The sequence below is a fragment of the Eptatretus burgeri genome, chromosome 7 (genome assembly GCF_056783735.1).
Source record: "Eptatretus burgeri isolate ZD-2024b chromosome 7, Ebu_testis_v1, whole genome shotgun sequence".
Taxonomy (NCBI): domain Eukaryota; kingdom Metazoa; phylum Chordata; class Myxini; order Myxiniformes; family Myxinidae; genus Eptatretus; species Eptatretus burgeri.
In genome coordinates, this window is record NC_140967.1 from 110,152,911 (window position 1) to 110,169,133 (window position 16,223).

At 40.9% G+C, this 16,223-nt stretch overlaps 1 protein-coding gene across 1 annotated transcript; it reads left to right on the forward strand.

Moving 5' to 3' along the window:
- The first annotated feature begins 1,032 nt into the window (after window positions 1-1,032).
- On the forward strand, window positions 1,033-3,166 carry LOC147024088 (homeobox protein SIX1-like). Its single transcript, XM_085890280.1, has 2 exons — window positions 1,033-1,797; window positions 2,360-3,166. Exons 1-2 carry the CDS (start codon window positions 1,238-1,240, stop codon window positions 2,718-2,720), a joined length of 921 nt encoding a protein of 306 aa, XP_085746406.1. The 5' UTR covers window positions 1,033-1,237; the 3' UTR covers window positions 2,721-3,166.
- Window positions 3,167-16,223: the final 13,057 nt, after the last annotated feature.

The following is a 16,223-nucleotide window of genomic DNA, read 5'->3' on the forward strand; positions in this document are numbered from 1 at the left end:
TATATATACACACACACACACACACATAGGTGTGTGTACAGGTTTGTATGTTTCTTTCCACACAAATTAAAGCTTCACCATCAAGGAGTTCAAGGCCAGCCTGTCATACAAGACAGATACCATATGTTCTGTTCTATCCTCATGATATTTACAGTTTTATCTCTTTTTTGCCTGTTATTCAAACATGCGAGCGAAAAATGTACATACATTTCGTGGAATGTAGACTAAACATATGCATATATATATATATATATATATATATATATATATATATATATATATATATATATATATATATATATATATATATATATATATATATATATATATATATATATATATATATATATATACATATACTAGTGTCCATGCAGTGTGACCATGCGAATTAATTATATTTGTTTCGTTGGATATGTTGTTTCATAATAAGCACGAGTATGAACAAGAGTAAATTTCGCCATGTTATCAAGCGCAGCGTGTTGTAACCCAACCCGCTCGGGATTTGGGTCGAGCAACCTCTTGCTTGTACATCGTGTTACCACCCGGGTCCACGAGGTGCGGTGTGGGAAACCAGTATTACGGACATGCTTTTCACTTCACACTCTGTCGGCTCTTTTTGTATCACCTGATCTTCTATAAGCGACTCTCTTGCATGCAGGTATTGACATTTCAAGAAACAGGTCATCCATTGAAGAAGAAGAAGAAGAAGAAGAAGAAGAAGAAGAAGAAGAAGAAGAAGAAGAAGAAGAAGAAGAAATACCCTGAGTAGTAATTCCATATTGTTTAATTTCAGTGCTTTTTGCTTGTTTGTGAGTGTGGATCTTGTGTCGTCCAAAATTTTGACTAAATGTGTGAAATGTTGGACAATGTGCATCAGACCGTTTTATGTACCATGGTGTTTACCTTTTTCTGATGGTCCGTGTTTTCCGCAACCTCGTGTGCACGCAGTGCTGAGAAAAGCACAGAGGGAGCTGTGACAGCTGGAGGGGTGTCGGGTTTCGGGGAGGAATCTGGGGAGGAGCAAAGCACGTTTCGGGGTTGTGTGTGTGCATGCACTGCAGCCAATCCGAGACCCGCGCTGCGCTCTGCCGGTCCGACCTAAGTCATCATATCATATGTGGCACGGCGTGTGCGAGTGTGCCACGCACTATCTCTGGGCTTCGCTGAGTGGGACTAAAAACGTGGGGTAAACGCAGAGATCCACACCCGAGTTTCGCAGAGGGTTCAATACTGCAGTATGTCCCTGCTTCCTTCGTTCGGCTTCACCCAGGAGCAGGTGGCGTGTGTCTGCGAAGTTCTCCAGCAAGGAGGCAACATCGAGCGCCTTGGCCGATTCTTATGGTCTCTGCCCGCATGTGAACATCTTCATAAGAACGAAAGCGTTCTCAAAGCCAAGGCCGTGGTGGCTTTCCACCGTGGGAATTTCCGAGAACTCTACAAGATCATGGAGAGCCACCAATTTTCGATTCACAACCACCCTAAACTGCAGCAGCTTTGGCTGAAGGCGCATTACATGGAAGCCGAGAAGCTCCGAGGGCGACCGCTCGGCGCTGTTGGAAAGTACCGGGTCCGGCGTAAGTTTCCTCTTCCACGCACTATCTGGGATGGTGAGGAGACGAGCTATTGCTTCAAGGAGAAATCTCGGGGAGTTTTGCGAGAGTGGTACGCACATAACCCATACCCCTCTCCCCGAGAGAAGCGCGAATTAGCCGAGGCAACCGGACTGACCACGACGCAAGTAAGCAACTGGTTCAAGAACCGGAGACAACGTGACCGTGCGGCTGAGGCCAAGGAGAGGTAAGCCTTCGTGACCTTCCGGCCCTTGGGCAAAGTGCCTTTCGCAGCGAGTGTTTGTCATTCTTTCATGTCCCATCATCCTCTAACAGCTCCAGTATAACTCAAAAAACATCGGGTGCTGAATCTCTCCTTTATGTGCAAGGGATGCGACGAGTTCACTATAGTTGCCCCATTTACCTTTCTCGTGCAGACCTTTGGTCATTCAACCAAAAGATAATTTGTGTTTACTGGCATTCGAACAACAACCACACCAGCTTACTCGATTTGCCTTTTCTTTTTCCAACAAACTGCAGCAAGCATATCCGTTTTTAAAGTTTGATATATTTGTCTGCATTTTTTGGAAATATAAATTACAAATACTTCATCATTGTGTGTCGATGTTACTTGCAGTTACGTGTATAAAGATGTATAGAGAAAGGCGGTATTATTTGAACCAGGGCATATTTCACGGCTAAGTTCTTCTCGCACGTATTACTCACAGCAGGCCAAACGATTTTTTTTTAACGGAACTCCCAAGGCTCGTTTTATAGCCCGAGCAATCGGTGTGTGCTTGCTTCTCCAGGGAGAACAGCGAAAACACAAACACCAATTCGTCTGGAACGGCGCAGGCGCAGCTCGTGTCTCCCGTCAATGGAAACCGGAGCCTGCTCAGCAGTTCAGATGATGATAAGTCTCCACCGCACACACCTGAGCATGGATCCCTGAGCCCTCCTCTGCTGATGGGCCAGCACCCTGGTCTTGGGCAGCTTCCGGCACTGGCACAGCACGCCGGGGGCGGCCTCGCTTATGCGAACATGGCCAACGCCACCGCGGCCCCGCCAGGAGCGGCGTCGACCCCCAATGCGAGCATGATGCATCACGCGCACGCCATGCAGGACTCCATGCTGCACTCAATCTCTTCGAGTCTCATCAACATCGGATAGTACACAGAAGCGCATGACTTGCCGGGATACCAAAGTGTGGGCCAAATGTCTGTCCCTTCAGAGCACTCCGTGGATATACTACTGTATAGAGCAGAAGGTACGCCTCCTAGTTTATGGAAGCAGGAACGCTGAAGCGCTTTCGGCTTACGTTATTCTTTCGAAGGAAAGGCATCTACTTTAGACATTTGCAATGAACGGCAAAATGCATCTCCACATACCCGGTGCACGAAGTTTACACGTGTACATTTATTATATAATAATGCGTCTTCAGCCATCAGGCTAAACCTGGGCCTACGTGTATTGTAAACAAATACTACTGCAAAGTTAAAAACAAGCTATTTGAGCAATGATATATATAAAGCACGATTTAAAGAAATGTTACGCTGATGAATTAATAATGTACTTGGACAATACTGTGTTGTAAAATAAAGAAAATGAATATTTGAGTGTGTTTCTTTTTATACTAAATTAATGCTTTTCTGCACTATGAGGGTGTAGAAAAAGTTATATTTATTTGTCATTGAATTGAACTATTTTTTATTTTTTATTTTTTACATGATGTGGTTTGAAAAGTCTCGCGTTTATTTTGCAATTAAACTATTTTACCGAATAATCATTGTTATTGCCTTTGATGAATTGATCATAAAATGAGAACAATGGTTTTTTTTGCGCTTTTATCCATATTACCGCCAGATGAACACATACACGCTTTGTCATGAATATGAACAACTCGTCACTTTTTGTGTTTGAATAAGGGACGTTATGGTTCATAAAAGGTAGTTTTATTTTTCATCACATTAACTCTGAAGTAACGTCGAAGCGTTAGAGACGTAAACTACATATGTGGCCTCACGAAAAGCAACGTATCCACATCAACAAAACCACTATCTACAACAATAACGTAAATATTCTTCAACACTTTCACATTTATAAATATAATCTGGATTCATATCTTCATATTCCATATGATTTTATCAAATATCGAGAGACGTTGCATGTGTTGTATGACCATAACCTATGCTTAAGTATGCCATTTATGCCGTTATTTGCGTCGGGTCATTAAATACTAGCTAATGGTGCCTTTTGGTTTACATAAATGAAGAAAGTTTTTTTAATGCAATATAATTATGTATGTCCAAGTTAATGACTCACATAAATATCCAGACTTGGTAGTGTAATGGTTAAAGCATTCACTCTGAGTCGAGGTGGTTGGTCGTTCAAACCCTGTCGAGTCATACCAAAGGCTTTAAAAATGGTGCGTGCTGCTTCCTTGCTTGATGCTTGGCATTTAAAAAAGGATAGAGCATGGACAAACAACCATAGATTGGCAACCTTTATGCTGGCTTAAGGAGCCTAATAATGGCCTCCTCTTGTGTTGAAGTTTCTTGTAAGGAAACTCCTATTTATTATATCGTGTTTATCATGCACCTGTATACCTGTGTAACTTTTCGTGTGGGTATGGTGTGTCTTGAGAAAAAATCCTGAAGTGTTCTTGATTTGGTTCATTTATCTTCTATAAAATGCTGCATAATACCATTTCATGTTATTCATCTGTGAGGTCTGTCTTGGTGAAACCACTCTTACCGCTTACTCTGTAGATCCAAATTTGTTTCCGATAATTTTTATTTTACCAATTTTTGACATTTTTATACAGCGAATGAGTTTCTCAAGCACCGGCACAAATTGAACGTGCTGAAGGAAGAGTGAAGTCATACAATATTGATAATCACCTTTTACACTTTGTCACATTTGTATCGATAAAAGTTCAAAAGTATCGTTTTTCAAGTGATTACTCTGAATTTACATCACAATCTTGACATTGTCATTTTCGTGCAATTACTGTTTTGATTAAATGCGTGTGCAAAATAGTTTGTTAGTAATGTTACAAAAATAAAATGATAACAATTACAATACTAACAACGAACCAGAAAGTACAATAGGCTTCCAAGCAATGTATTACTTTTGCTTGGAAGCCTAATAGACAAGTCTTTTTTTTTTAACCAAAGAGGAGCGATTAACATTTCCAAAGTGACATTTCTTTCTCAAAATTATACTTCTCACATAACTTTTTTTTTTCTTTCCAATTATAATTCCAAAACAATAACTAAAGTTATATTTTCGATTTCAATATTTGGTCAGGGGCTTATGATTCGACTCAATACCGACATGTATATTGAATCAATACAGGCCTGTACTTGTACAAACGATATTGCGGATACACTATATTGCAGACAGAATAAGTAACTTTGTCTTCTATGAAAGATGACATGCTCTACGGTGCAGCGCCTCCTCCTGGCACTATCCCAGAAGAGCATTTCGCTCGATTCAACCCCACAGTGTTTGAAATGAGATCCAGACAGCTCAGAGGTGACCACACCAGCAACAAACTTATACGATGACCCAATGAGTGTGTGCATTTGCTCGTAAATCTAGGATTATTTGAGGTTATAAAATGTCTACTTTCATACACAATCTCATTACTTTTTGATACTATATCGATACAATAGAAAGATGTGTACCAATGCTCTGGCCTTGATTCACTGCATAAGTAGTGTAATGACGCATTGCATATTACACGTCGAAAAAAGAACATTGCAAATTGCCATTATACCCAGATAAAGTGTGTGTGTATGTGTGTGTGTGTGTGTGTGTGTGTGTGTGTGTGTGTGTGTGTGTGTGTGTGTGTATGTATGTATGTATGTATATATATATATATATATATATATATATATATATATATATATATATATATATATATATATATATATATATATATATATATATATATATATGTGTGTGTGTGTGTGTGCATGACTCTAGCAGAACATCCTCTCTGCTTTGAAAAGTGCTATAGCCAATGATGCTGTGCACAAATAAATGATAATACAAAATACAAATAAATAAATAAAACACAAATAAATGATAAAACAAAAAATGATAATACAAAATATTTAAACACAATGAAAACAAATATTACAAATGTATAAAGGCGTAAATTATCAGTTGAGTGTTGGAAATGTAACATTGGTTTCGATCCAATATTTTCACATGGTCTGATTTCTGATTTTTATGCAAGAAATATATCTGATGAAGATCAAGTGGGTTATTGTGTACTTGTGTGTTTCCAAAAGTTGTCGGAAAAGAAAAAGATCTCACGGTGTCCTTTGCGAAGAGTCGGTGAGCACCCTGAAGAGGTAAAAAATTCCCGTCATCATCAGTCAGGCAGTGGCAACCAGATAGTGAAAGAGTTGGGCCAAAAACGGCCGACTCCACTATAATGTGGGAATAAACGGTGCCGTTAAAAATAATTCTGTATATGTATAATGTATGTGTATGTGTGTATGTGCATATATATATATATATATATATATATATATATATATATATATATATATATATATATATATATATATATTCTTCTTCTTTCGGCTTCTCCCGTTAGGGGTCGCCACAGCGGATCATCCGTATGATCCGCATAGTGATTTGGCACATGTTTTACGCCGGATGCCCTTCATGACGCAACCCTGGTCACCTCTTACGACACAGGGATATGGTACACCTATTTTAACTGGGGTATACACCGGCCCAATATACTAGTACTCATTTCGCCGAAGTCGGAAGGATGACAGGCTGAGTCAACCCCCTGGTGTATTAATTCAGTGGCCCAACGGGGCTTGAACTCAGGACCTCTTGGATCCCAAGCCGCTGCCCTAACCACTGCGCCAACACCAGGTTATATATATGTATGTATGTATATATATATATATATATATATATATGATATATGATATATGATATATGATATATGATATATGATATGATATGTACTGCACTGTACATGAGCATGTGCGTATTATTTATATAATCGTTGTTGTTTTTTTTCTTAATAACTACAATACTTTTATGTTGATAAAGAAAAACACATTGGCATGTCCTGGACTATTATGAGTATCTCATACCAATCATTTTTTGAATGTCTCTCACACATTAGTTGATACACTTCCTAATCATTTCTCATTTTTTGCTTTAAAATATTACAATCTAATTTTTAGTTGGTCAAGATGTGTCAACACTTTTCATTTCAATAAAATAATGTACATATCACTGGTCATATAAAAAGATATATTAACAAATAAATAAAAGTAATTGTCATTTCATGGACTCCTGTAAGTATCGTAATCTGATTGCTTTATCATTTCTTCTATAATCATGTCAAGAATGACGTTAAACACGTATATCAAACCGCATCCATGAGAAATCTTTTGAAAAGTGACAGTTAATGCTCTTTCAATTCAAAAATGTATAATGCAATTACAAAAATGCAATTCACAGAACATTTGCATTGATTTCCAAAATAAACATAAAGAACCCTTTGCTTTATTCTCATTATGATTGTAATATATTAAGATTTTGTAAGTGACATAATTATTTCAAAGGGATCGACAAACTAAATGAGACTTAAAAAGTCAGAAGAAAGTATCCCTGCAATCCATGTCTGCAGTTAAACATGATGGCTATAGTTCAATTGTTCATGTCCATGGTGATACATTCGAGAGGATGAGTAGTTCGCAGATAATATGGAAATATAACATTTCGTGGGTAGTCGATGTCAAATCGTTTAGTGATTGATATTCATAGTTCTTAAGAGAATGAGTCCATTGGATATCAAGAGTTTCAAAATGAGAGTATAAATATAAGGAATTTTTAAAGAACTTGTATCGCAAACATGAGACTTCCATTCTCCAAATCTGTGATCAGCGACCATGTTTAATATATCTTACATTTATAAATAAGTCAAATTTGATGCCACTGGTGAGTAGACACTGCACAATGCTCCACTTATCGTGTTTAAGGGAATCTACGAGCGTGTACACATGCGCTCATAACTACCCTAAAGATGCATAAACGATGGTTGACGCAAGAGCGTTGTTGCTACATATTATATCATTTCCCTTTCTCTAAACATGCATTATAAGGTAACTTTATACATCAATAACACTTCCGAATGAACTGCATAACTGAAAACTTATATATATATATATATATATATATATATATATATATATATATATATATATATATATATATATATATATATATATATATATATGAGACCACTACTTTGCAGAAGTATGGTACTGTTTGATTGACATCGATGTTCCAGTGGTGATGTCAATATATCCTCATGGGAAAACTTTTTTTTTTTTACATACTTTTTCATCCAAAAATAATACTGAATGTTCCTTTGTCCTCCTTATGGTGGTTTGAAAATTTAACCTGAATATATGGTCTTTTTGATATATGCTGCAATCAAAATGTTCTATGAACAAGATATTCACAACAATCCAAAAAGTGAAAAATGGATAAAGAAGCATAATAAAAAATAACATTATATTTATGTATTTTCCTGCTAATGACATATACTTAGAGATAGAAAGAAAAAACATGTTGGCATGTCTAAGCCTTTGACTACCCATCGTATATTACATGACATACTTATGATGAGTTCTCACATAACGCTTAAGAATCTTGCAATATTATTCAGTTGTGTATACAAGGAGAAGAATTTGGAGACAGCAGCATGTCTGTCCAGCAAATCATGTCTACTAACTGAGACAAGCTCCACTGTGTTGACTTGGGAGTGCAAACTGCGGGCTTGGCAGGTTAGTGACTGGTGGGTCATCCACAACCGGGACACAGAGCAGCAGATACAGGACACCATCGCAATGGGAATTACTGGAGCAATGTCGACCTTACCAAACCCTGCAAAGAGGACAGACATGGACAAGGTTTTTTGGAAAGATAATTTGAAAAAGGTAAGCTATTTATAAAAAAAAAAATCATAATCCATAATGTTGTACAATAGGACATCAATATATCAGTTTTAATACAGGATATAATATTGCATTCTACTCCTTTGTTGAATACATATATATTAACTGATATGTTTAATATCCTGAATGTCCCCACAAGAGGGCTCTCTGGCTGACGGCAGAGCAAGCAATTTTAAATGAAGAATGTGACTGAACCAAAGGACCGAGTATGCATTTCCACAAAACATACTGTGTGGGTACATATATATATATATATATATATATATATATATATATATATATATATATATATATATATATATATATATATATATATATATATATATCCATCCATTGGGAACAAACTCTGTCCAGAGTGTTGGTACTGCCCAAGCAGTCTCCTTGGCTATTGCACACAATGTTGGAGAGGTTGCCACTCCGACACAGGATACCAGCAAGCTGGCACTCATTTTGCTGACCTCGGAAGGATGACAGGCAGAGTCAAACCCACCTGGTATTAATTCAACAACTGAGTGGGATTTGAACTCAGGATTCTCGGATCCCAAACCCACCACCCTAGCCATTAAGCCAACACCAGCATATACACACACACACACACACACACACACACACACACACACACACACACACACACACACACACACACACACACACACACACACACACACACACACACACACACGCATCTTCTTCTTCTTCCTCTTTCGGCTTGCTCCCGTTAGGGGTCGCCACAGCGGATCAACCGTCTCCATTTCGCTCTATCCTCCACATCTTCCATTGACACTCCCACCACCTGCATGTCCGCCCTCACCGTATCCATGAACCTCTTCTTTGGCCTTCCTCTTCTCCTCCTGCCTGGCGGATCCATCTTCAACATCCTTCTCCCGATATACACCGCTTCCCTCCTGTGCACATGTCCAAACCATCTCAATCTCGCCTCTCTCACTTTGTCTCCAAACCGTCCTACCTGCGTTGTTCCTCTAATGTACTCATTTCTTATCCTATCCATCCTTGTCACGCCCAACGAGAATCGCAGCATCTTTAACTCTGCCACATCCAGCTCCACTTCCTGTCTTTTTGTTAATGCCACCGCCTCCAAACCATACAACATAGCTGGTCTCACTACCGTCTTATATACTTTCTCCTTCACTCTTGCAGCTACCCTTCTGTCACAAATCACTCCTGCAACTCTTCTCCACCATCCTGCCTGCACTCTCTTATTCACTTTTCTCCCACACTCTCCGTTACTTTGGACAGTTGATCCCAAGTATTTAAACCAATCCACCTTCCCCACCTCAACTCCTTGCAACCGCACCATACCACCACCCTCCCTCTCATTTATGCACATGTACTCTGTCTTACTCCTACTGACTATCATTCCCCTTCTCTCCAGTGCGTACCTCCACCGCTCAAGGCTCGCCTCAGCCTGCTCCCTACTCTCCCTACAGATAATAATGTCATCCGCGAACGTCATAGTCCATGGGGACTACAGTCTGATCTCGTCTGTCAACCTGTCCATCACCATTGCAAACAGGAAAGGGCTCAGAATGATCCTTGGTGCAATCCCACTTTTACCTTAAACCGGTCCGTCATTCCTACCGCACACCTCACTGCTGTCACACTGTCCTCAAACATATCCTGCATGATCCTCACATACTTCTCCACCACTCCAGACTTCCTCATACAATGCCACAACTCCTCTCTTGGCACCCCATCATAAGCTTTCTAAAATCCACAAACACACAATGAAACTCCTTCTGGCCTTCCCGAAACTTCTCCATCAACATTCTCAAAGCAAACATCGCATCAGTGGTGCTCTTTCCTTGCATAAACCCATATTGCTGCTCACAGATCATCACCTCTCCTCTCAACCTAGCTTCCACTACTCTTTCCCACAACTTAATGGTGTGGCTTAACAACTTTATCCCTCTATAATTTCCACAGCTCTGCACATCACCCTTATTCTTGAAAATCGGAACCAGTACACTGAATCTCCACTCCTCCGGCATCCTCTCACTTTCCAAGACTTTATTAAACAATCTGGTTAACAACCCCACTGCCATCTCTCCTAAGCACTTCCATGCCTCCACTGGTATACCATCTGGGCCAACTGCCTTTCCACCTTTCATCTTCTTCATAGCAGTCCTCACTTCATCCTTAATGATCCATCCCACTTCCAGATTCACTATCTCCAAGTACTTCCAACCTTCTCTCTCTCTCTCATTTTCTTCATTCATCAGCTCCTCAAAGTACTCCATCCACCTTCTCAACACACACTCCTGGCTCATCAGCACATTCCCATTTGCGTCCTTTATCACCCTAACCTGCAGCACATCCTTCCCAGCTCGGTCCCTCTGTCTTGCCAATCGGTATAAATCCTTTTCCCCTTCTTTTGTATCCAACTTCTCATGCAGCTCGTCATATGCCTTTTCCTTGGCCATTGCCACCTCTCTTTTTGCCTTTCGCCGCCACTCCTTGTACTCCTGCCTACTTTCTTCATCTCTCTGACTATCCCATTTCTTTTTCACCAACCCCTTCTTCCTTATACTTTCCTGTACTTCCTTATTCCACCACCAAGTCTCCTTATCTTCCTTCCTCTGTCCAGATGTCACACCAAGTACCTTCCTAGCTATCTCCCTCACAACTTCTGCTGTCGTTGCCGAATCATCCCACCCATCTTTACCACCATCCAATGCCTGTCTCACCTCCTCCCTAAACCTAACACACACACACATGCATGCATATACATGTGTATATATATATATATATATATATATATATATATATATATATATATATATATATATATATATATATATATATATACACACATATGTATATGCATGCGATGTGAGAATCAACTCCTTCAGCAGAGGTGAACTGCGCATGTGTGGATAATCTGCGATGATGTGGTTGGGTTTTATTATTTTAACCACCTTGCAGCTTAACCGCATGTGAACGATTTTACAGTGGAGAATTTGATAAAATTGGAGGAGGAGATCGTGGCTCAAAATGCACATCAATGGTTTGAAAAGAAACAACTGCTTTATTCAACTCGACAGACACTTGGTAGTGCGCATACCTCTGCCACGTAATGCCTGATCCAATGGAACATATCGGGTCAAATGCATTTTTGAAATAACATGCTATATGTATCGTTTTTGGCTCCATCTCGCAATGGTGAAGAATCCCTTTAAAAATTATCGTATGCGTTTCCGGATCTTCACCAAAATCTAATCAGTTTGTCCTTGTCACACATCCAACCTGTTAAACAAATTTCATCCGGATCTGCCCACAACTTTGAGATATCCCACACACAGACTGACAAACAGACAGACAGACAGAGAGGGGTGAAAATATAACCTCCTTCATCTTCGGTGGCGGGGGTAATAAAGGGGATGGGGTAAGGGAAACGAAAATGTCAGCGAATAGGGAACCGAATGGCATGGTTAAACTGGCAATAACAATCATATCTCCCACCACCGTCCCCCCAGCTTGCAAATTGTTAACTCTAGCTTGCAAAGAAACAAGAAGGAAAATCTTGGATTTACATTGACCCAATGGCAGCAGGTATCAGCTGGATTATCTCCTCATTCATAAAAACTAGAGAAGTAGTGTGACAGATGTTGAACCATATTATACTTCCACTCGTATTAGATCAGACCATCTTAGAATTACTTAAACTGTCAAACTCAGCCTGGGGAAGAATAAAACTCTGTGGAGGAAAAACCAATTATATCGGCGGGATCTCAGAGCAAATTCAGAATTGCAGAAGGAATGTGCTGTAGAAATTCATCACCAGTTTCAGTGTCTTCTCAAAGTTAGAGAAGAAGCAGCAACAGAAAGATATGGCCATTCTACCGGAGCTAACAAACAAGCAGCAATGAAACATACCAAAAAGAAAGAAAGCGAAGAAGAAATATCTTTCTATAAATCCTGCAGTAGTGAAAGCTAGAGAAAATACCAAACAATCTAATGAAACTTCTCAATGCAATACGAACATGCGAAGACAAACGTTCAATGATGACTGGGAGAACAACCTCAGCAAGAACATTGGAAAAGTAGAGGAAGCATCAACTGTAAACATGAAAGGAGTTGGCACCTCATAAATGACTTTAGCAGAATAAAGGATTCCAAAAAAGGTCATATAAAGGAAACACTGATGTGGAAAGGATTATGAACTGAAACACTCATTTTCAGAATATTCTCGACAGCCCACCAATGATAGATGATGAGCAGGAGGAAGTCTTAACCATGTTTAACCTTGTCATCAAAATGGCTCAGTTTGACATTGAAAAATATACTAAAACAAAGGTGTCTAGCGGAGGGAAAGAGTTGTGGCTAAAATGGTGTACCACCAGAACTTTGTCAACAGTGTGATGCCAAAACCTTGCCCAGATACTGAAGTACCAACACCCAAAATTTGGGGCCTCAATGTGCTACTGTTTGGCCATTAAAGAGTAATATACAAATGCTTATACAAACACCCAAACACTTGATAATACTGATATTATTTCAACATTTTTAATGCAAAAGTGCTGGATCCCCGATGGTGTAGTTTTCCCCTGAAGCGCCTGGTACCCCACTCAAATTGGGTCACCTAATCAAGATAAGGTTATTTAGACTTTAGCAAACCATTAAGATGTACACACACACACACACACACACACACACACACACACACACACACACACACACACACACACACACACACACACACACACACACACACACACACACACGTATATTTGGAGCATGCACCACAGCGCATCACTCCGTCCACTTTTCGCCGTGACTCCAGGGGCCTTCGTCTGACCATCCCCCAGGCAGATGCCTGCCCCATTTCCATCTCTTAGAGATAGGACATTCGAGGCACCCACCCGAGGAGACCGCCATCTGGTGGACAACACATCAGCACCACCCGACTCACACCACAGTGTGTTTTGTAGTCACCAAAGTGCAAATCCTGCCACCAACCTCCTCGGGAAGGTAACTAACTGCATGAGGATAGACACAGTTGGAACCAGATATGGATGGCTGTTGGCTTACAAGGAGCTCTTCCGTCCTTTTGGCAGGTATTGCCTTTAATCCTGCTGGGTGTCCATGTCCATACACCATCCACAATAGTGGGACCTGGTGGGGGAATCTGATTCAGTCGCCGAAACTTGACCATGAACAGGTCAGTATGGGTTTTACATCTTACCCGTAGCAAGTCACAGATCTGATCTGGCCTGACCTGACAATCAGGATTGGGTGCCCCTGAATCAGCCGCGCTGCTTTGTGCCGTCGATTAGCGCGGCACAAAACAGAGCTCACGTCCTCAAGCGATCCCCCAACCCCGGCCTCCAATAACTTAGATTACAAGTGCACACCACTATGCCCAGCGCACACACACACACACACCAATCAATAAGCTCCACTGCAACCACTACTAGGCATTTGCATGGTTTTTATTTTTTGTTTTTTTTAAAACCATAATGGTGGGTTCATTTTGTCACAGACAGTGGTCGGAGTTCCATGTGTCTTCCCCCTTCCGATTCCGGGTTCCTTCACATGTGATGCTGGTTTGAGGAGTTCCTCCCGCCAACTCATCAAAGCTAAGTTTCCCAGACCAGATACTTTGTTTTCTACTGTTTTATTTTCATTTTCATGCTGCTGGTTGTGTTTTCGTCCAATTGTCCATGTCACATCACACCTAGTTGTGTTGAATTGTCAAATTTGTATCCCTGTAAAATCCGGCCTACTCGCCTCGGTGTCAGTTGTCAGCATGCCACTTTCGTCTCTGTTTTGAATCCACTTGCAGCGTTTCCGCTTATTTTCTCCCAAGTATCGTCATTTCTGATCCTTCAACTTCATCATTTTCCCCACCTCACTCCAAAAAAAAATACAAACAAAAAAAGCTCTTCTTCACTCCAAAAAACCCCCACAAACTCAATCTGCCATGCACAGTTCCTCCATTCTCAATCCCTTCTCTTTTCAATATCCCCAAACTGAAGCTTCATTGAATGAAACGTTTCTTCCATGAAAAGCTCTTAACATTAAAAAAACGCTGTAAAATGCATTTTAATATGCCTCATTCGCCCTATTACTCCATCAGGAAAAATGGCACCCTCTACACTTGCGAGCCCCCACCCTTGCTCCTTTCCACATCCCTGCACCCTGCAAGCAGCTCTTACCCCTTATCCTTAACGGTGTGGATCACACACATCTGAGGAATCCACTCCAACCTTACGGATCTCTCAATCTCAATTACTGCCTGTTTAACAGAATCCTTCCTCCAACAGGACGTCCCTGACTCCTTAGTGTCTCTCCCTGGCTATTGTCTCCTCCAATCTCATTGACCTGAACCATGTCCCGGTGGTGGAGTCATGCTGTACATCAAGAACTCCATTTCTCTCAGGCATGTGCTGCTCATACAACTCCCAAACCCCAGAGGTACCTCTGGCTGTGACTTTCCCATCTGCTTCTACATCTTGTTCGTCACTGTGTTGTACCGTCTTCCAAACAGTGATGACTCCATCCATCTCTCTCTCTCTCTCTCTCTCTCTCTGAAAAAATGGACCATCTTTTAATGACTCGTTACGACTCTTCTTCCTCATATGTGATTATTTCAATTGTCAGCTTTCCAATACACAACTTTCAAAATGATGTATGAATGTTAACGAAGCCTTCCGCGCATGTGCTGTGTATGCGTTTTTTAACCTACCGTTGCTGGCATGAAATCTGCAAGTGAATTAAGAGAGTGGCAATTTCAAAATGGTCAACCATAATTGTTGTATTCCTGAATGCAAATTGGACTCACGGAAATATAGGAAATACGAGAAATATCCATGGATACCAAGAGACCAAGAGGTGTTGAATTTCTATCATTAATTTTTTTTGTATACATGGTTGAGGTTCGTGGAAGAGCTATGGCACTGAATGGATCAGGACATAATAGGATGCAAAAGGAACAGTGGATAAGCAGGTAAAAGTAACAGTAGAGAGAGGGAGAAACAACAACAGCAGAGTAGAAGGCCAAGATAGAGGGAAACTTGGATAAAAATTTATCCATGTTGTCTGAGAGAGAGGCAGATGGAGTCGTCACTGTTTTGAGGACTGCAACACACAGATGGAGTGGAGGGGAAGTTGCAGCCAGTGTACTCCTTGGGGTTGAGAGGAGTAAGATTAGTACAAGGGCAGTGAGAAATTAAGTTATTGATGTAAATTGCAACTCTGCCGCCAGGGCGTGGTTCAAGCCTATCGAATCAGAAGAGACAGCAACCGGGGAGAGACACTAAGGAGTCAGGGACGTCTTGTGGGAGGAAGGGTTCTGTTGAGTAGATGATGTCTGGTTTATCAGCAGGGGCTTGGATTGAGAAATGTCAGGTTGGAGTGGAGACTTCAGATGTTTGAGATCCCCACAGTTAGAGAGAGCGGGGAAGGAGGTATTGGGTGTGTGGGATGCGAGGGAAGGAATGGGTGTGTGGGGGAAAGGATTGCATGTGTGCGGTGTGGGGGAAGGGTTGGATGTGTGGGGTGTGGGGTAAGGTTTGAGAGGGTGGGGTGAGGGGGAAGCATTTAGGGGTGGGGTGAGGGGAAGCATTTCAGGGGTGGCATCAGGTGGAAGCGTTTAGGGGTGGGGTAAGGGGGAAGCTTTGAGAGGTGGGTTGAGGAGGGATGCAGAAAG

Coding starts and splice junctions, on each gene's coding strand:
- LOC147024088 (XM_085890280.1), top strand. CDS start 1,238: ATGTCCCTGCTTCCTTCGTTCGGCTTCACCCAGGAGCAGGTGGCGTGT. Junction 1,798..2,359: donor GCGGCTGAGGCCAAGGAGAG/GTAAGCCTTCGT, acceptor TTGCTTCTCCAG/GGAGAACAGCGAAAACACAA.